Genomic DNA, 22,940 nt, shown 5'->3' with positions numbered 1-22,940 from the left:
GCTTAGCCAGACGTCGAAAGTGTGTGAACAAAATATATAATAAAATATACTTTTTTTTGCACCACATTCTAAAATATAAATGCTAAAAATAGAAAAAAAAATATAATTGATATCATGTTGGTTCATCTTCTTTTATCTTCTGTTTTAGATAAAAATAGCAAAAAAAAATTTTTTTTCATAAGTTTTTTTCATCACAACATCTATCACACTCGCCTTTCTGATCTCTGATATTTGCTACAATTTTTTTTTGCAAAACACTCACATATGGTTTAGATCAATAAATAGCGATTTAGATATGATTATGGGAAAAAATGTTATTTTATATTTTCAAAGTCGTACATTGCTTTCAATTAAATTAGCTGCAACTTTTTTGTTGTTTTGTTTGTCATTTCGAACTTTGACCTTTTGCGCCCGCCATATCGTCATGTCGCCGTCATTCAAGTCAAGCAAAGCTTTTCGCTACATTAACGATTTTTTATGTTGCTATTTAAATGAACCGTAGTTCTCCTTCGTTTACTATTTTTTTTGTGAGAGAAAAAAAGAAGAAAATGTCGCCCGGAAGCCTACTTGCAACAACATTCTTTTATGGCTTTTATCGTTTCTTACTTAGCTGCTGTGAATGACAACATACGTCATTAATATCAGTAACAACAGCAAATTCCGAAATTTTTCTCAAACAAGCAGGATAAAGGTAACATGATTAATGGTTGCGTCTGGTTCGCCATACCATTAAAGAAAATACCTTTTCGAACGGTGCGAAAATTCCTGTGGGATACGAAAGGCAATTCCAATATTTTCCGATTATTTTACTTAACCAGCTGTTGTCGGTGTGCTGCATGAATTTTTTAGCACGCATAAAAATCAATACTTTACAAACAAAACAACATTCCGATACGAGTTGCATGCCTCGTGAATCGAAAAGGGGCGAATTTGACACCTTGGGGATTGAAATTTGACAAGAGAGTAAATAGAGCTTCTTATGAAAATTATTGAAGAATCCTTGAAACGTCAAACGGTGAATAAATTGACGAGTTAAAGAGTAACTGTCAAAGAAAAATTATCAACTAATTCATTTAGCAGAAAATATTTCAACATTGAGAGCTGTCATATTCCATAGTTTGTGTATCTGAGGTCGATCTAAAGAGCATAAGAAAAAATTACTGTTCCTTTTCTGCTCTTTAGTTTTAGACTTATTTGTTACTTAGTTTGCTTAATGCAGTATCATAGACTGTTATCTCGATACTTTCCTTATGACAAATAGTTCATGCTAAGAATAAGGCTTTCTATTGAGATACAAGCTGCAGTTCATAGTCGTTTGGTTAAAATTTTGCAATTGAAATTTTAGAACATATGAAATTTCTTTAGCGCATCAATTTTTTGTTCAATGCCTCTAAATCTACATTTGACTATTGTGAGTTTCTTCATTTTCGAGGTCTTTATACTATCAGAATCTTGTGCTGAAAAAAATTGCTTGAATGCCGCCATTAACTGAAGGAGCTAATGAGGAATCTTCTTCGTCTCCATTTTGGTCTATATAGCTTTTCGTTTCTCTTCTTCCAATAATTAAGTTATCCAATAACAAAAAATGTTAGAAGTGCCTTATATGAAAAAAAATGTATAATTGTAAAAGTGTCATTGTTAAGTTATCAAAACCTGAAAAGGAAAAAAAAATTAATTAGAATTAAAAATTAATACTTCAAAAAAATTAAACTTACCTCTTGATAGTTTTATAAATCCTTAAAGGTAAAATTATAAGCTGTAAAATAAAACTTACCTCATTAAAATATAAAAATAGATGAAAAAGTTTAAAACTATCTCTTCAAGTCTTAATTTAACCCCTTTTCATGTCACAGAGTAGAACAACGACTTCCATATTCGATTGTTGTTGAAAGTGTCTGTATCATAGAAATGTTCTTTTTATCGGTCGTCGTATTGTATTTTGCAGCTAATATCGTAAGCGGCACTGTTTATTATGGTTTCTGTCGTCCATCCAATGCGCCTGTATCTACATCCTTCTACCGTCCCATACAAAAAATGACCATGTAGTGATGCAATGGCATTGACACTTTGTATCTTCTTCGCTACATGCTTTTTACATTACATAATTGGATTATAATGATTAGAAGAATACAGGAGAAAACTTCTCTTAATGTATATTTGACAGACTTTAGCAACATTTTGCGCTAATGATCTCTTAATATCAGAAATTTCCCGCCAAAAATAAGTTTCTGTCGACATTTGACCTTAATCGAAAAAATATTTTTCTTTTTCCTGTAATTCGATCTAAATAATTTGTTTTATGGCTGGATATAAATAAATCGCGTATCAAATTTCAAACAAAAAAATTGATCCAAATCGATCTATAAATTGATGAGTTTTTTTTTGTGTTGTCAATTCGTTCCGCTTCACTTTGGGCTGTAAAAATCCTTTTTTATGTCGTTAAAAAAGTTTTTTGTTATCAAATATATCGAGTAATTCAAATAAAAAAACTCAATAAAAGAGCCTCCTTTTTTATATAATATTAAAAAGCCACAAGACACGTGCGATGAATCTCTTCCTCCCCTTTTTTCCGAAGAAATTCTTTTTTTTTTTTGAAAGTGTTTCCAAAGAAACGCACCGAAAAATTATTGTAGAAAAAGGTACTTATCATTACCGCGCTATGTAACAATATTTTTACTACATTTGAAACTTTTTATATTAAATTTTGTTCACAGTGAAGTTTTTTGTGAGTAATTCGATTTATTTATAAGGAGCGACTTTTTATGTCAACTTATATTTTTTTTTATTTGGTTCACGGCAAGGTTTTTGAATGAGAGAGAAGAGTGAATCGAGCACGTGGTGACATAAATTTTCGTTTTAGGAGTTCTTTATTTGAAGATATGAATTACGTGCCGCTTTCGGAAGCATTGAATTGTGTATCAGACGTGTGAGTGTGTGAGATGGAGTCAAATATATACAATTTATATCAAAGAGATAAACAAAAACAAATGGATTTATAAGAAGCTTTCAGTTGAAAAAAATATTGCGTGAGCGTATTTTTTAATTAAATTATATAAGATTTTAAAAAAATTATTTTGTTTGAAAATAAATTAATTAAAATTTAATAATTTAAAATAAATAAAAAAACATTTTTAATAAAATTATTTTTAAAAAATTATTAAATATATTTTTCAAATTAAAAATTTAAATAAAAAAAAAATTTATTTAAAAAAAAAATATTTTTAAAAATTTTAAATAAATTTAAAAAAAATTATTTTTTAATAAAAATTAATTTAAAAAAAATAATTTTTTTTAATTATTAAATAAATAAAAAAAAATTTATAATTTTTTAAATAATTAATTTTATTTAAACAAATTTTAATTTTTAATTTACAAACATTTCAAATTTAAACTTAAAAATTAAAGAAATAAAAAAAAATATTTTAATTTATTCATTAAGCTCGAAAAATAAAATTTTTTTTGTTAACAAAATTTAAAATTTAAAAAAAACTTTTTAATAGAAAAATTTTAATTTTTTTTTAAATAGTTTTTATCACTTTTTTAGAGTTTTAGAGAAAAATTTATTCAGACAGACACAAAATATTTTTAAAAATTCCTCAAAACACAAAAAAAATATCACATATCGAGCCCATTTCGGATTGTCAGGGATTTCTGCTTTAAGCTTTATCGTCTCCTTCTCCCTTTTTATTTTATTTAATATCAAAACACGATTCAAACAACATGCGTGTTATTCCTAACATACACAAAAATATCGACAATAACGACGAAAGGAAAACAGTAACATCCTGTTCGTTTTTTGCTTCATTTTGCATCAATCCAACCATTCGAGGGGGAATCACTTTCTCGTAAGACGCTTTTCCCACATAAATATTTTATGTATGTAAAAATAAAAGCCGAAGACGAAGAAAAAAGCAACCGACATCATAAAATATCATCATCATTATTATTATTGCTATCTTACCGGCTGCCATGACTCCGAAACCGAATTCAAAGAAAAAAAAAGTCGGATCAATAACAAACAAGGAGAAAAAAATGATCGTAAAAAATGATTCGAACTTACCAAGAATTTTCAACGGAATTTTCCATCATCGAGCGTCACAAAATGCAAAAACCGATTTGATTTCAATCCGATTTTACATCAACATCAATCACAAAATCCTTGCATTCGTTTCATTTCCCTCCGCTGCTGATGCGTTCGACTCGAAAATGCACATGATTTGATCAGTAAAATTCTGATTGATAAGCACTCGAGATACTTTTGTGTCGCTTGTCACTTTAAATTTTGCCTGTCTCGCATTGAAAGCTCAAAACAATAAGAAATTTTTGGAAAGTGATTCAACAGGTTCATGACGCGAATTGTCAACGTCTTTGGGGTAAAAATAGCGTTTCCGTTACGATTTAAAAATAGCACGTTAAAAGGCATCATTATTCATTTTATGCATTCGGAGACAAGATTGATCACTATTTTCATAAAAATGTTCGAAATAAATTTATTTTGTTGACTTTTACTTTTTTTGAGATTTATTTGGGAGAAAATTGCATTTTTTTTCTCTGAATTTCTTCAATTTAAAAAAAATATAAATAAATATTTTTTTCATTAAGAAATTCATCCAAATTAATTAATAATTTATAAAAAAAATAATTTTATTTAATTTAAATTAAATATTTATTTATTTTTAATCTTTTTAAATTAAAAAAATATTTAAATTATTATTTTTGAAATAATTTTTTTATTAATTTTTTCATTTAATTTTTTTCATTTTATTCAATATTAATTTTATATTTATTAAAATTAATTAATTTAATTAAATTAAATTAAATTAATTAAATTTAATTAATTTGAAGAAATTAAATATTTTAAAATTTAAAAAATTATTTAATTTCTAAATTTTATTTATTAACTTTTAAATATTTTTTTATTTAATTTATTTTTTAAAAAATTTTTTTTTAAAAAAAAAAATATTTATTAAATATTTTTTTATCAATTCAAATAAAAATAATATTTTATTTCTCTACAAAATGAGAACTTAACCAACAAAAAAATGCAAACTACAAACTTTTTTAAAAAATCTCATAACATTTATTACTTCGAGAGGCAGTAAAATTTTGCAAATAAAACGTTCATTTTAAGCGTTTCATAAACGATAAAACTATAAAAAATTTACATTTTTATTGGAAATGAAGATTTGAATCTCATGTGCTGTCATTTTTTTCCTCATTTCCCCTTCATTCAACAATTTTTCAGACAAACTTCGAAAAAAAATGGAAAATTGTAAAAATTTCGATTCGAATTCGATTCGAATGCAGTAGCAAGGAAAAATCCAATAGTGCGTATCATTTTTTTTTCCTTTTTCCTATAAAGAGATTATCTCGCATCACACCCTCTTTTTGTCTGTAGAACATTCTGAGCCATTCGAGAACGCAAGAGAAATGAAATGGATAAAATCGAACAAATAATAAACAAACAAACAAACGAGACGAACACATAGGATGAAAAAAAAATGAACAATGCAAACTTGTAACATAATCCCTGGCAATAAAATTAAGTGTCGTTTTCTGGCATGTTTCGTTCACATTTTTCTTTCTTTTTCTTGCTTTTGAAGCTTTGCAATGCTTTGTTAGATGGACAAATATTAAATAAACTTTGAACCTCATACGGAAAAAATAAACGAAAAATGATGTGTTATTATAGTGCATTCGCCCAACAAGCAGGAATGTCCTGCCGTAAGTGTTTTGCTTGGGAGGACTTAATTTAATTTTTGGAGTATTAATTTAATTTTTTTCTAATATACTTAAATATTTTAAAAGAAATATTTTATTAAAAATCAATTCAAATTTGCCAAACTTTGAAACTCATAAAAAAATTATTTTATTGTAATTTTATTATTATTTTTTTTTTTCATATAATTAATTATTTAAATTTTACAAATTATTTTTAAAAAATAAAGAAAAAAATTTTCAAAATAAAATGTTAAATTTTTTTTTTAATTATTTAAAAATTTTTAAATTAAAAAAAAAATAGAAAAAAATAAAAAACCTCATGAAAAAATTAATTCGATTTAATTTAATATTTTTTTTAAATTTTAAATTAATTTTATTAATTGATTTTTTTTCCATGATTTTTTTTATTTAATAATATTAATTAATTAAATTAATATTTATTTTTTTTTATTTTTAAAATAGTTTTTAAAAATAATTAATTCAGTAATAATTTTTAAAAAAATATTTTTTTTATTTTTTTTTCGATTTAATTATATTTCAAAATATTGAATCTGTGATAAAAGATTTTATATTAAAAATATTTTATTAATTTAAAAAAAATAAATTTAAAAAAAAATATTATAAAATTAAATTTAAATTAATCAATTTTTTTTTAAAATAATTTTTTTTTAAATAAAAATATAAAATTTGAGATAAATTATTTGAACACTCTGTATCGGATTAGACTTGAATTTCATGTTATTTGTTGGTACGACAATGACACGAATCCTTGTCTGAACAATTCAAACAATGGGAGAGACAAGAAAAGAAGAAAAACATTAAATCTCCGTTATTCTTAAACCAGTGAACACTCAAAAACTCTTTAAAAAAGTTTGTGAGATGAGAATTTTTCTCATTTCCTCAAATTTTTTTTTTCTGTTTTTGGCTTGACACTTGAGTTACGAGTTTATTTCTTATCAATTTAAAACTTTTTCTTTGCATTCAAATATTTTTTTTTAAATGTAATTTTTTACTTTTTACAAATAAATGCAATTTTTTCCGTATTTTTCTTTTTTTTTGTCGAACAAATTTCCAACGAATCGATAAAATAGCTCGAAGCTTCGATAAATGACACTCGTGCCATAGTAAATAAATCTATTAACATGAATAAATTATTAGCCGCATGCACGAAAACTGACCAATTTTGATTGAATAGATTCATTTTCACGTACAAACGGATGGAAATTGAGCTCAAAATATCATGCCGGTGTTTTTTCACTTTTTTTTTGTAATTCTGGAAATTTTTCATTGCATTCCGTTGCACATAATTTGTCGTGCAAATAAAAATTTAATTAAAACTACCCTCTTAGGTATGCACACAAATTAAATTTAAAAATAAATAAAAAAAAACACAAGAGACCGTTTTTTTTTGCTCTGTTCTAAGCAAATTGTTACTCTTTTGTGTGGGAGACTTTCGTAAAACCCGTTAATTGCTTGTAAAATTAATTCTACAACACGAGCATGGGCAGGGCAGAGAACAGGAAAAATTATAGTTTTAAAAATAAATTTAAATTATAAGCTTCCTTGTTCTCTGCTCGAGCCTATTATTAAACAAAACTACAGAAAAAGGAGAAAAAATAATTTTTTTTTCGAATAAAACAAATGTAGAACAAGAAATTTCTTTCCAAATGAAAAAAAAAATATGAAGGATAAAAAATGTCTTTTACCTTTTCGTCTGCTTAGTTTTTTTTTATTATGAAATGTCGTTTACTCTAAAACCAAAATAAAAAAGGATAAGACGAGAAAAAAATTAATAAAAAGTAGTAATAAAGCAATTCTCGGAAGGAAAATAACCTAAATCTCTATTGTATTAGAGAGCAATGTTAAGTACATTTTGATGAAAAAATTTTGGTGCAAATATTTACGGAGCGCATTTTTAACAATTTTTCCTTTAATCTCTTAATATTTGGAAGATAAACAAAAATTTTATAGTTTTAGGGGAGTTTTAGAATGTTTCAAGGTCATAAGAAGGTCAAATATTTTTTAATTGGAGGAAATCATCAAATTAGCTAAATTAAACGTTAAATTAAGAATTTTAAATTTGTGAATTGATTTAAATTATTTATTAAAATTTGAGTAAAAATTTTATCTTTAATTAAAAAAAAACTTATTAAATATCATTTTGAATATGAAATAATTTTTTTTAATATTTTAATAATTATAAATAATTTATTTAAAATTTTTTTTTTATTAAAAATAAATAATTTTTAAAAATTAAATAAAATAATTTAAACTTTTTTATTTCAATTTATTTTAAAATATTTAGTTTTAATTTTGAAAATAATTTATTTTTAATAAAAAATATTCTTAAAAATTTATATATAAAAATTAATAAAAATAATTAATAAAAAAAAATTAGAATTAAAATAATTTTTTTTAAAATTAATTTTATTTTATTTTTCTTAATTTATTAATTTTTAAGAATTTTTTTAATTTATTATTTTTTTAATTATTAATTTTTACTAAAAAAAATTTTTAAATAAATTTAAATTTTTTTGAACTTTGAAAAAAAGAATAAAAAAAAAGTTTTAATGTATAAAATTATAAAATTAAAAATTAAAAAAAATAATTAAGTAAAAAAAATCAAAAATTGATTTAAAAAATATGTTTGTATATTCTATTTTATTTTAAAATATTTAAATTTATTAATTTTTCTAAAAATTATTTTTTTTTTTAAATTTAGAAAATAAATGAAATTATTTATATTTTATATTTAATATTTTTTTTTAAAATTATTGGTTTAAATTTCAATAACTCTCAGAAAAAAATTCCATTACAAAAAATATATCAAAAAGGAACTTACCTTTGTTTGGATCAAAAATAGCAAAAATTTGATTCCTTTGTTACAGACAAGTTTTCAGACAAAAATAAACCAAACAAAGAATTTTACATTTTACCTTGTTAAACCTACATTCTTGTTCTGCTTTCTGATAAAAGACTGCAGCAAACATTTCCAGATGAACAAATTCCTGGAAGCTATTTCATTTTCTTTTCATTCAATCTCTTCAACGATTTTCCAATTTATTTATTCGAAAAACAAAACGAAAAAAAAAAAATAAATTATTAAAAAAAATATCTAGACACGATTTTGCTTGATTTATTTCGAAAACTCACCTTTTTAACAAAAATCGCTTTAAAAATTAAGTGAGACAATTATTTTTATTGCATTAATTTTTTATATGAGTCGAGACACGCAATTATTTTCGACAAATTCGGGCGCGTCGAGCTATATTTGAACACTCGTTGCGTTTTAAATGGCAATTAAAACGATTTGTTTCAATCGTCAAACTTCAAAATGGATGGCAAAATGATAAATGGTTGTCCTTACCTTGACATTTATTTCTCGTGTTGATGACAAAAATAATTCTCCTAAAAGTTTTTTTTTTGAGAGACAAAAAAGAGGATATTAGATTATTCTGCGGTAATTTATCTAAAGTGACGAATTGCGTCATTCTCACACAATTTTGATGTAACATCCTCCTTAATATCCGTTTTAACGATTTTTTGTTGTTTTTCTTTCCATTTCAGTAAATGATGTAGATAGACTGAAATCGCCAAAACGTGGCTTCCTTCAATCATTATTTTGTTGTTGGAGGACCGTTAGGACAAAAACAAATCAAAATGGGACACCGATCGATGGCTCAATCACGCCGCCTCCTTTACAAGGTCAACCTAAATATCTCTTACCGTCAGTTAGGCATTCAGACATGCACAAAAAGTGCATGGTAATTGATTTAGATGAGACATTAGTGCACAGCAGTTTTAAGGTAAGGCTTCTTCTTTTCTTTCTACTTTTTACTTTTAATTAAATATTTTTTTTTCAATCAGACATGCAACTTTTCTTTGCTTTTTAAAATTATGAAGAAAATTTATTATTGTTTCTTGAGTTAGAAAAATATTTTTCTGACTCTGAAGGAGTTTAATTTTTAACCACGTGACAAGCCCAGTTGACATTTTAAATTTTCATCCATTTGATTTTACTAAATTGAACGTTTTAAAATTTTGCCCAAATGCAAATTTTGAAATTTTACAAAAATCTGCATTAAGAATTTCGTCCCGATGCACATTTTAAAATTTTGCCCCAGTTCATATTCTGAATTAATATCAATCGATTTTTTTTTATTTTCCCAATGCATAATATTCTATTTCATCGCATTTCGAATTCTAAACAAATCCCAATAGAGAAATTCTAAAATTTTTAGCCCAATGCACATTTTAGAATTTTACAATAAATATAATTGAAAATTTACCCCAATGCGCATTAAAATTTTTTGCCCCATTGAACATTTTAAAATTTTTCTATAAAAATTTCTAAAAAAAAAAGTATGACCCAGAGCAAAATTCTGAACTTTATAAAAATTTTTAGCCCAACGAATATTTAAAAATACCGTTATTTTATATTTAAAATTTTTAACCCAGTTGACATTTTAAATTTTCATTCATTTAATTTTCATAATTTTTACTAAATTAAACATTTTAAAATTTTGTCCCAATGCACAATACAAAATTTCATCGCAATTCGAATTCTAAACAAATCCCAATAGAAATTCTGAAATTTTTAACCCAATACACATTTCAATATTTTTTTCGTCGAATTACGATACAAAAACTATTTCCACGAAACAAACACGAAGAAAAATGACTTTACCTTGTCCCACTTTGGAAAATAATTTTCCTTAATACTTTAATGTTATACTTATTATTCACATAATAAAATACTGTAATTTAGTGTAACATACATACCGCGCTGCTATTTTCCACACATGTTATTAAACCATTTATTATGTACGAACCGGCAAAGCACTCACGATCCTTGTGAATTTCCATAACAAGAGAGAGCAGATGATTTGACCGAGAAATACATTTTTTAAAGTCGGTCATGTAAATTTTATGTGTCATCATGTCGAACGAAAGCTTTAGTTATTCATCTTGTAACACGCTTGATTCTTACTTGCTTATACATGGGCATTGATGAATCATTGAGCAATTCGAGTAAGAATAATGCGGTTGTGTAAGAAAATCTATGGAAATTTCGTGATTTTGCTTACAATTGATCCATTTTTGATGTCGCATGAAGCTTTGATTTTTTTTCTTCATTTATTTTTATTTTTTCTTGACTTTTGATTTTTGTAAGGATTAAAAAAAAAATGAATCAAAAAATAAATAAATTTATTTATTTAAAAAATTTTCTTGTTTTTTTTTAAATTCTTTTGATGAATTTATTTTAATTTTTTTATTTAAAAAAAATCAATTAAAAAAAATAATTTTAATAAATAAAAACTTTAATTTTCAAATTATTTTTTTCCAAAAAAAAATTTAATTTTTATATTTGAATATTATTATTTAATGATTTTTCTTACATAAAAATTTAGATTTTTTTGATTTTAAAAATTTTATTTAAAATAAAAAAATTAAAGAATTAAAATTAATTTTCAAAACAATAATTTAAATTAAAAAATTTGCAAAAAAATTAAAAAATATTTAAAAAATTTTAAAGCTCAAGAAAATTTTTGGAATTTATTTTTTCAAAATTTAAAAAATTTTTTATTTATATGTAAATATTATCATATATTTTTTAATCATTTTTGATTTTTTAAAAAATTTTAGATTTTTTTTTAATTTAAAAAAATTGATTTAAATTTAAAAAAATAATTTTAATTTTAAAAAATGCTTTAGATTATCAATTTAAAAAATTTTAAAAGCTTCAGAAATTTTTTTAAATTTATATTTTAATTATTCAAATTTTTTTTATTTATTTTTTAATTAATTTAATTTTTTTGTTAAATATTAAAAAAAATAATTTATTTTTTTAACTAAACTTTAATTTTTTTTTATATTTTTTTTAAGCAAAATATCTAAAATAAAACGCATTTTATCGACAAAATCAATAAATAAATAAAACGCAAAATATCGAAAACCAAACAAAATCTTCTTGGAAAACCTGATATGATTGAACAAAAATATTATTTTACATGCATGCCAATTTTTTATTAAAAATTTTCAAATATCTTTTGTTTAATTTTATTTTTAAACAAAAATATCAATATTCAATTAAAACTTCAATAAACGACAACTGACGAGAACATAAAATCTGTCTCTTTTGTTTTAACTTTTTATTAAAAAAAAATCATTTATTTTGTTCTGAACCAAAATTGAACAATAATTTTCCATGTTTTTTATTTATTTACAACTTTTATGGATTTCTGGTTAACAATAAAACAAAAAAAAAATAAAATAAAATGCTGGTCAATTTATCAAAGAATTTTTGCACCGAAAATTGACCATGCGTTCATAAAATAAATACGAAATAATGAAATGTTTGCTCATTAAATTCATATTAAATGAAAAATTTATTTTCGAAATTTAATGTTCGATGGGTAAAAAACTCATTAATTGAGATTAAGTAAAAAAAAATTAAAAAAATCATTTTTGGATCAAAAGTTCAAACAAATTTTCCCAAATTTCTTCTTTTGTCAAAGAAAATTTAATAAACACCCCAAAAGGATTGATTTTCATCATTACACTTTTCACCATTCTTCGTTTTTTCCGAAATTTATTACTTTTTTCATTGTTAAAAGTTGAACCGATTCGATTACAAAAGGAAAACTTTCCTTTTCTTTACACAAAGTTTGATTTACTTACATTGGTAAATTTGTAATTTCATTAGGTTCTTATCGAATTTGACACAAAAAGTGTCGAAAAAGGGGTGAAACAATGGATGATAGCCAATAAGTAATTTTTTGTTTCTTTTTTTTTTTAATTTTCGTTCGAAACAAAAAACCACAAACTCGTATGAAGAGAAAAAAAAATGCGAAAAAAAGTCTAGACATCAGTTAAAAATGAGTTATTCAAAAGTTTCGTGGTTGTTAACCTCAAAAAAAAATTTCGTTTGTTACATGAAACGTTAAAAAAAAAGAATTTATATGATTTTGAAACTTTTGTTCACTTTTCAGTCAATTTCGTTAAATAATCCTGCTAACGGGTAATTTTTTATATTAAAATATTTCATAATCTTGAGAAAAAAAATTTTTTCTATGAAATTCTGTCTCGAGACAAGAACAAGAGACACATTTACGGCTTTTCTCTTTCGATGATTTATTTAAATTGTTTCGTAATAAAAAGTAGAAAAATCTCGCAATTGATCATTTTATTATTTTATTTCGAGTCAAGTTGCAATTTTGTTTGAGATATTTGTGTAACAAGTTATTTTCAAGGTCTGAAAAGTAGCAGAGTAGCAATATTAATAGGTTTACGATCGTAAAATGTTACGACTTCGATGTCGATGACGAGTGAAACACGAACAATTATCACAACTTACACGTAATAATATTGCAAATAAAAATGTTATATCAGAAAGTTGTAAAAAAAATACGAAGCCGGTTAGTTAGTGATTTCCGTGATTGTGGTTTTTATTTATTCTAATTGCGGTATGAGTTTTAAATTAATTTATAATTTATTTTTTATTTATATAGAATTTTTTTTCTAATAATTTTTAAAATTCTTTAAAAAAATAATTTAATTATTTTTTTATTTAGAATTAATTTAATTTTTAAAATAATTATTTAAATTAAATTAATTATTTTTATTTAATTTTTAAAATTTTTTAAAAAATTATTTTAAATTTTTTTCTTTAAATATTTTATTTCTTTTTTTTATTTATTAATTTTTTTAAATTATTTTTTTTATTTTTTTTAAACCTTTAAAGAAAATTTGAAAAAAAAAAAAATTATGATTTTTTTTTTAAATTGGGATTATATTTTTAAAATTAATTTTTAAATAATAAAAATAAAGTAAATTATTTTTTCTTTGAAAATTTAAAAAAAAATTATTTCATGAAATTTTAAAAATTATTTTACTTAAATTGATTTCATTAATTATTTTATGTAGAATCCAAATTTATTTTTTTTATGAAATTAATAATTTTTTTCTTTTAAAAAATTTAAAGATCTTAAAATAAAATTTAAAAATTTCTGATTAAATTAATTTTATAATTTTTTTTATTTAGAATTTGATTAATTTTAAAAAAATCCTTAAATTAAATAAATAAATTAAAACAATAATTTAAATTAAATTAAAATAATATTTTTTTTATTTGAAAATTTTTTAAACATAAAAAAAAACATAAATAAAATTTATTTGATAAAAATATTTAATAAATAAAATAAAAAAAAATAAAAGAATGAATAATTTATTTAAAGATTTAAATAAATAAATATTTTTAAATAAAAAAAATTAATGAAATATTAATCTTGGTTTGAATTTACTCAAAAAAATATTTTATAGAATTTTTTTCTACAATTGCCTAAAGTCCCTGAAAAATAATTAATTAAAAAAAATATAAAAGAAGATTAGTGAGTTACGTTTTTTATACTTACATTTCATAATGTACAAAAGGACTTTTAATGCAATTATGCAAAAAAAAAATTACATATTTACTGCCTCAACGTAACACTGTCACGAACATTTTTCTTCGTAATATTTCAGCAATAAATCCTTGTCTCAACTAAAATTATATAAAAAAAACATATGTTACGTGCTAAAAAAAGCAAAAAAAAATATCAGACAATATGCTGTCAAGATAACCGAATAAAAGTTGTTTGACCGACATTTTTCCGAGAATCCACAAAATACAAAAATAAAGGCGACGACGTGCAGACAAAACAATGAGACGGAAAATTTTTCACTATTTTCTTCTCTTCTAGAAATTTTTTTGGTCAATGTCATGAATTTTCCGAAAGTTTTGCCCTTGAAAAAATTTTACCATAAAAATTAATCCCGGAAATTTTTTTTTTATAAAAAAAAATACATTTATCGTAATAAGTTGTTTACGAACAAAAATCCAGAATAATCCTATTAATTCTTGAGGGCACAATTAATTTTTGTTGTTTTTCTGAACAAAAAAATATCCGTAAGAGGCAATTTTCGTTGCACGAGTGTAAAAAAGAATTTATTATGATGATCATTAAATAATATTAAAAAGCCGGTTGCAACGGAAACTATTTACTTTACTAACTCTCTTTTTACTTTACAAGCCGGAAAATTAAATTAAAAAGAAGACTTTTATAAAAATAAACAGTAAAAGTTATTTAAAGTTCAAGGTTTATTTACCATGTTTTTTTTTCTGCGGTGTGACGTCATATCAGGACAATTTATTTTTTTTATAAAAAAAAGTTTAATTAAAACTTTAAAAAAAAATTTTATTGTCCAGCGGAAAATTAAAGTAAAAAAAAATAAAATTGAAAAGAGCAACTGAGATGGAAGTAATGCAAAATTATTCGTCGAAAGTTCAAGGTCGAATATTTTAATATTAGAAAAACGATGGAAAAACAATTATTTATTCACTTCTCTTCCCTTTTTCCCGTAATTTTTGTTGAACACACCTAATTTTGCTAAATTGTGCAAAAGCTGCTTAGACTAAGTATTTAAGTCGAAAGTATTCACACAAACACACACAAAAAGGAAAAAGATATCGTTTTAATGCCTTTTTTGTTCGTGGCTTTCATTTTTGCTTTGTTGATCTAGCCCAAATATCACAAAAGAGTGAATTCTAAAATAAATAGCTTGCTTTCAGCAACACAAAACTGAAAGGCAAATAAAATAGAAAATGATATCAACGAGCCAGTTTTTGATAAGAAAAGAGAGATAAAATAATTGCAAATAAATGTTTGTTTGGATTTTTAGTCAACTTTTGATATGAAAGTGCAAAAAACTTGAAGCTTGAAAAAAAAATCGTTTCAGGTGAAATTTGAGTTTTTTTCATGAAAAAATAGTAAAAAAAAACTGACGTTAAGGGAAAGATAAAAAGCGAAGTTGATGTTTTTTGATAGGAAAACCCACAATTTTTATGTTCTTTGTCTATTTTTTTGCCTTTTTCGTGAGAGATTTAAGAACAGACATAAAACTACAGCTGACAGTGATTGATGAAGACTGTCGACATAATTTTTTCGGGATTATATTTTTTTTGTGTAACTTGTGAACTTGGGTTCATTTTTTTATTTTATTTGTATTTTAATTAAAGTTGCGAGTTCATAAAATTTAATTTAACGTAAAAAAATTAATAATTAAATTTTATATAATTAAATAATTTTTTTAATAAAATAGCTGTTTAAATGAAAAAAATATTTTTAATTTTATTTTTAAAAATATTTTTAAATTTTTAAAAAATTATTTTGAAATATTTTTAGAATTTTAAAAAAATTTTTTTTTGTTTTTTTCCAATATTTTTGGATTTTGATTTTTTTAATAAAATAGGTATAAACTGAAAAAAATTATTTATAATTTTTTTTTTAATTTTATTTAATTAAATTAAATATTTTTATTCTGTTTTTATAAAAAAAAATTATTTAATTTTGATTTTTTTTATTTTTAATTTAATTTATTTATTTTTTTATTTTTAAATATTTAAGTATTTTAAAATTTAAAAGAATTTTTTTTTGAATCAATTATTTTGTCGAAAAAAAAAATATTAATATTTTTTTTTATTTAAAACTTTGTTATTTAAAAAAAATAAATTTAAAAATATTTATTATTTTTTTGTATTATTTTTTTTTAAATTTAATTTAATTTAATAATTTTTATTTTTATTTTTTTTTAAATATTTTTTTAATTTTTAAATATTTTTTTTTTTTATTTTTTTTTTATTTAAAAATTTAAAAAAAAATATTTTCTCAATGATTTGACCAATTTTTTGAATTTCAAATTTTTTATTTAAAATAAAATATAAACTGAAAAAAAATATTTATTAATTTTTTCATTTTTACAATTTTTTTTTAATTTTAATTTAATTAAATATTATTTATTTCTTTTAATAAAATTTTAAAAAAATTAAATATCCTAAAATTCTTTAAAAATTATTTTTTTTTTTATAAAAAAAATATTTTATCAAGCAAAAATTCAACCTACCTTGAATTTAGTTCAAATTGCGTGCAAAATGCCTTCCAGACTCCTGTCATCCCATCATCATCGCCAAACACAAAAAAAAATCCAATAAAGTTGTTGTATCAACAGATGTCGTTCCGTCGTCGTTGTCGCCGCTGTCTTGTAATAAAATTTCACTTTTCCTTTTTTTTCCGCCCAACTGATTGTCTCGCACAAGAAAAATAAATAAATAAATACTTTTCACAAAGAAATAAAGAAAATAACGAAAGATATGCGCGAGAAATTCCTGCGGTTTCCCCCTGAAGATTTCTTTTAATGATGATAAAATATTGTAAACAGAGAAAAAAAGCAAAAATACACAAAATTTATTATTTTTCGTCGTCTAAGTGAGTAATTTGTTATTCACCAGGCGCAAGCTTGCTTGATTAATGAATGGATTGGGCACAGATGCACGAAAATAACAAATTTTGCTGAAAAACACAAGTCACCTCCATCTAAATTTTATTATTTAATTTTTTCTCGTGACCATAATTTTGTCTTCCCATAAAATAAAATTATCTAAATTCTTTTATTGTTCACAATTTCATGGAACATAATAATTACGGCTTTTGTAATATTTATCTCTTGGGAGGGAAATTCATCCCCTTTTTTCGTCTTCTTTATTTGTTTACGCGCAAAAATAAAGCAAAGAGAAGTTGCCTCCGACACAGAAAAAAAATAATAAGCTCATTGTAAAAAAAAAATAATTTCTTTTTGAAACTTTGCAGCCAATCCCAAATGCCGACTTTATCGTGCCCGTGGAAATCGATGGCACGGTACATCAGGTGTACGTGTTGAAACGACCGCACGTTGATGAATTCCTGAAACGAATGGGAGAATTATACGAATGTGTACTGTTCACAGCTTCACTAGCCAAATACGCGGATCCCGTTGCTGATTTATTAGATAAGTAAGTTCATTTCTTTATTTTTTATTTTTTGCTTTTCTGCATGGAAAAAGATTAAAATACGTCAAGAAAATGAGGAAAATTATTATAGGCGAGTGCAATTAATGGAAGAGTTTCATTTTATTTCAAAGGAATTTTGAAGGAAATTTTATTTTTTTAAATTAAATTAAATTTATTTTAAAAAAAAATTAATTTTATTTATTAAAATAAATTTATTTAATTTATTTAATTTAATAAATTCATTTTTTCCATATTTATTTAATTTAAAAAAATAATTTTTATTTAAATTAATTAAATTTAATTTATTTATTTATTTGATTTAAAATTTAAGTCTAAAAATTTTAATTATTTTTTTTTCTTTAAAGATTTTTTAAATTTATTTCTCAAGAAAATTGAAGTAATTTTATTTTTTTTTAATTTTAATTAAAAATTTTATTTAATTTAAATTTTCATTATTATTTTTTTTAACAAATAAAAATTGAAAAAAAAAGAAATACAAAAAATTAAATAAAAATCATTTTTCTATTTAAAAATTTTATTTTCATTATTAAAATAAATTTAATCGAATATTAAAAAATTATTTAATTTTAATTCATTTAATTTATTTATTTTTTTTATTTAAAAATTATTTTTATTCAAAATAATTAAATAATTTTAATCAATTTGTATTAAAAATTAACTCTAAAAATTTAATTTAATTTTTTATTTTTTTTTTTTACATTTTAATAAATTGATTTTTATTTCTCAATTTTTTCTTTCAAAAATTAAAAAAAAAATTAAATTAAAAAAATAAAATTGAAATTATCATGAAAATTTTTTTAACAAATTTAAAAATTTTTAATATTGAGTTTTATTTAAAATTTAGTTTACAAAATTAAAAAAAATAAATATTTTTTTAAAAAATATATCATTTTAAAAATATTATAACAAAAAATAATTTTTGAATATATTTAACTATTTTGAATTATTTTTTAAATTTTCAAAATTTGTTTAAAAATATTAATAAAAATCTTAAAGTTTTAAATTTTTTAAAAATTTTATTTAAAATAAAAATACAAAAAAAAAATTAAATAAATTTCAAAATAAAAAATTAAGATAAAATTAGAAACATTTTAATTTATTGCCCTTGCCTAATGTGAAAAATGACAAAGAAAGAGAGTTGAAAAGAAAGACCATTAACGTTTATGCATCGCTCTTTCCTTATTATTATTTCATTTTATGTTTTTCTCCATTATTTCACTCAACAACGAGACGCTACTACGAGGAGTGAGGGTGAATAACTAATACTCACTTATTTACTTACTGCGCTCTTTAACATTCGGCAAACTTTATTACTTTCATTTCCTCACAATTTTCTCTTTTTTTTTTTCAGATGGAGTGTTTTTAGGGCGCGACTATTTAGAGAATCCTGTGTCTATCATAGAGGCAATTACGTTAAAGATTTGAATAAGCTTGGTAGGGATTTGCAAAAAATTGTTATTGTAGATAATTCGCCAGCCAGTTACATTTTTCATCCAGATAATGCGGTAAGTTTACTCTTTTTTTCGTTTTTCGCAATTTTTTCAATTTTTTTTTATTTTTTTAGGTGCCGGTGAAATCATGGTTCGACGATTTATCTGACTCAGAATTATTAGATTTAATACCACTTTTTGAGAAATTAAGTCAAGTCGATTCAGTATATACGGTATTGTGCAACTCAAATAATCCAATTAATCAATCAATTTACAATACGTTAAATAACATCGCGAATGCATCATCAAATCAACACATACAATCAAGTGGGCAGCAGCAACAGAGTCTTAGCTCGTCGTCGAACAACAGTAGCGGTGCCACGAGTTGTAATAATCTAAATAATACAAATGACCTGGTCAATAGCACGTAACATTTACAAAAATTATTCGTCAACATTTATATGATTTAAATTTTTTTTTTAATTTTATTGAAAATTTATACATTTAAAAAAATTTTACTAAAATACATCAACAACAATTTTATTTATTAATATAGATTATTATTGAAAATTGCGAAAAAAGAAAGGAAAATATTCAATTAATATATAAAAAAATATAAAAATCATCAAAAACACACTTAACTTCTAAGGGACGACGACGCGTTTGTTTTAGTTTTAATTTATTATTAAAAATTTAATTTCATTTTTTAAATATAAATATACATTTAAAAAAAAATAAATATAAAAAAAATAATTTTAATTAAAAAATATATTTTTAAGTTAAAAAAAATATAAAAATAACAGAACAATATATAATTTTGAGAATTCTATATTATTAATTATTATTATAAATAAATATATATTATATTAGTATAATTTAATTATAAAAAAAATAATATATATTATTTTAAGATAAAAATTTATATAACTTTAGAAATAATTATTTTTAAATATAAAAAAAGTGCAAGTCGAATCATTTAATTATAATTAATTGAGGCCGTTACGTACATTTTAGTTTTAAGTTTTTTTTGTCTTGTGTATTTTTTGCGTTTCAGATTTCAATTACCTTTGAAAACATACATTTATTTTTATTTATTATTAAATTTAAATAAAATTATTATTTAAAAAAAAATTAATTTAAAAAAAAAATAAATAATTTTTAATAATTTAATATTTATTATTAATATTATTGTTTTTAATAAACACTAAATTAAAAAATAATTATTATTAAATTAATATTAATTTAATAAAATTAATTAAATTAAAATATCAAAATTTATTTAATATTATAATATTTAAATTTTATTAAATTAATATAATTAATTCATTTTAATAAACTTTAAAAACATATAATATTAAATTTAAATACATATATAAATTTCTAAAATTTTGTTATATTAATATTAATTTAATAATAATTTAAAATTAATTTAATAAATTTTTAAATTTTTATAATTTTTTTATATTAAAATTTAATATTATATATTTTTTTAAATTTATTAAATTAATATTCTTTTTAAAAAATAATAATTTTATTTTAATTTTAATAATAAAAAAATGTATGTTTAAAAAAATAATAATAATGATACAATCTTAGATTACCTTTCACAGTTAGCATCAGTTCAATATTTGAATTCATACAGAAAAATTTACCGAATTATTTTTAATAATATTTTTATTTATTATTAAAAAATAAAAAATCACAAAATATGCAATTTCTAGCTTCTTAATTAAATATTTAATTTAATTTTACTGCAAGAAAACGTTTTTTATTAGTTTAAATTGTAAACAACAACGTAAATTATTATTATTATTTTAAATGAAAATAAGATATAATGATAAAATACGAGAAAAGACACGCTTTTTTGTGCTAATTGTTTTGTTGACACTTCTTTCTATTAAATATTATTATTATTATATTTTAAATGCAACTATAATGATAAACGAAAGCTATTGTCATTATTATTATGATTATTATTATAAATATTTGTAGAGAAAAAAAAACAACATTTTGAAATTCTGAATGAAAATATAAATAATTATTATTATTTTAATATCGTTTTATTATTTTTTTTTTGTTTGTCTCTCTTCATTTTCTGTCAAGGAAAATTTTTTATCAGCAATTTCCACGCCGCAAGCTATTTATCTTTTCTTTTTACCTTTTTTTATTATTTTTCTTTTGTGTTTCATAATAAAATTGCTTCTGGGTCAAATTTTGTCATGTCCCCGTTGTAGAGTGCCTGTGTGAACAATTAAAAAATGACAACAACAAAAAAATCATTTTCCTATCTTTTAAACGCTAAACAATAGAAAACATGACTGTTTTTAGTAAAAAAAAATTTCAATCCTAAAAAAAAGTTAATATACATCAACACTAAAGAGGAGGAACAGAAAATATGTTAAAGGTGAATAGACTGAAAAAAACTAAAATAAAAAATAATAAAAGGTATGTATAAAAAAAATACATTTTATCAATAAAATAAAAAAAAATAAGAAAGAAAAACTTATATTGACATTTTTCGAGTTTTCTCCTCTTGATAATTTTTTTTCTGATAAAAATAAAAAAAAATCATTGTATTAAAAAAAAAATAAATGAAAATTAGCGAAATAATTAGCTTTTGTATGGCATTTGTATTTTATTACAACAACAACAATATAATAAAAAATAATTAAAAAAAAATAAATAAAAAAATACCACTAAATAATAAAATAAATTTGTACACTTCATTAAGAAGTTACAATATTTTTTATACCATGATGATGATGATGATCTATTGAAAAAAAAATTAAATAAAATAATTAGTCCCCGTAAAATAAAAATAAATCTATATCAAATTAGTCCCTCACTAGTTTGTAAGTAGTCTCAAGAAAAAAAAACTCAAATTAAAAATTTAAAATTTATTTTTTTATTTTAATTTATAAAAAAATAACGGAAAATATTTTAACGAGTGAGAATTTTAATTAAATAATTTTTTTTTTAATTTTTTATTTAAAAAAAAATAATTATTAATAACCCGCTTACTTATGAAAACTATTCTATACTTAACCTAAACTGCTATCCTATCTTGTGTGGACCATATATCTTTAAAAAAATATCTTTTTTTATATTAAAATAATGAAAAAAAAAATTAAAACCGGAAAATATTCTAAAAAATTAAAATTTTTTGGAAGAAAACTCTCTCTTTATACACCTACAGCTAGCTTATATCAAACAATTATATATACAAAAATGCTTATTTACCTACCCGAAAAATAAAAAAAAATATTTTACTCACAGAAATTTAAAAAAAAATAAAATTTTGACTGAAAATTTTCATGAAAATATCACAAAATATTATTTTTATTTAAAAATTGCTTCTTATATATATTTTTTTTTAAATTTTATTTTTAATTATAAAATTTTTTTTTTTTAAATTTTAATTAAAACTTTAATAAAAAAATTAAAAATTCATAATAAAGTTTTAATTAAAATTTAAATGTAAAAAAATAATTAAAAATAAAAAAAAATAAATTTATTATTTTTTTTAAATTCAAATTAAAAATTAAAAAAATATTTTACTCACAGAAAATTTTAAAAAGTAAAATTTTGACTGAAAATTTTCAATAAATATCAAAAAATATTATTTTTAAAAAAATGCTTTTTTAAATAATTTAAATTTTTTTATTTGTTTTTTAATTAAAAATTTTTATTAAAGTTTTAATTGAAATTCAAATAATAAAAATTTAATTTATATTTTTTTTAACTTTCAAAATAATTAATTTAATTGGAGTTACCATTTCTTTTTAAAAATCTTCAATAAAATTAAATAAAATAATTGTATACCGAAATCCACCAATTTTCTTCAAAAAAAAAATCACAACTTAGAAAATTTTACGTTAGAATCGTAGTCAATAGAAAATCTATAA

At 21.2% G+C, this 22,940-nt stretch overlaps 1 protein-coding gene across 1 annotated transcript in view; it reads left to right on the top strand.

Moving 5' to 3' along the window:
* LOC134831383 (phosphatase Herzog) overlaps positions 1 to 19,658 on the top strand; it is a 44,942-nt gene extending 25,284 nt beyond the window's left edge. Inside the window, exons 2-5 of the mRNA XM_063845106.1 lie at positions 9,289 to 9,527; positions 17,406 to 17,587; positions 18,957 to 19,110; positions 19,170 to 19,658. Coding sequence (XP_063701176.1) covers positions 9,289 to 9,527; positions 17,406 to 17,587; positions 18,957 to 19,110; positions 19,170 to 19,466 — 872 coding nt within the window. The 3' untranslated portion in view covers positions 19,467 to 19,658. The remainder of the gene's footprint in view (positions 1 to 9,288; positions 9,528 to 17,405; positions 17,588 to 18,956; positions 19,111 to 19,169) is intronic.
* Positions 19,659 to 22,940: the final 3,282 nt, after the last annotated feature.

Source organism: Culicoides brevitarsis, chromosome 1 (assembly GCF_036172545.1).
Source record: "Culicoides brevitarsis isolate CSIRO-B50_1 chromosome 1, AGI_CSIRO_Cbre_v1, whole genome shotgun sequence".
Classification (NCBI taxonomy): domain Eukaryota; kingdom Metazoa; phylum Arthropoda; class Insecta; order Diptera; family Ceratopogonidae; genus Culicoides; species Culicoides brevitarsis.
The sequence above is the reverse complement of the archived record's forward strand: the minus strand, read 5'-3'. Positions and strand labels throughout refer to the sequence as shown.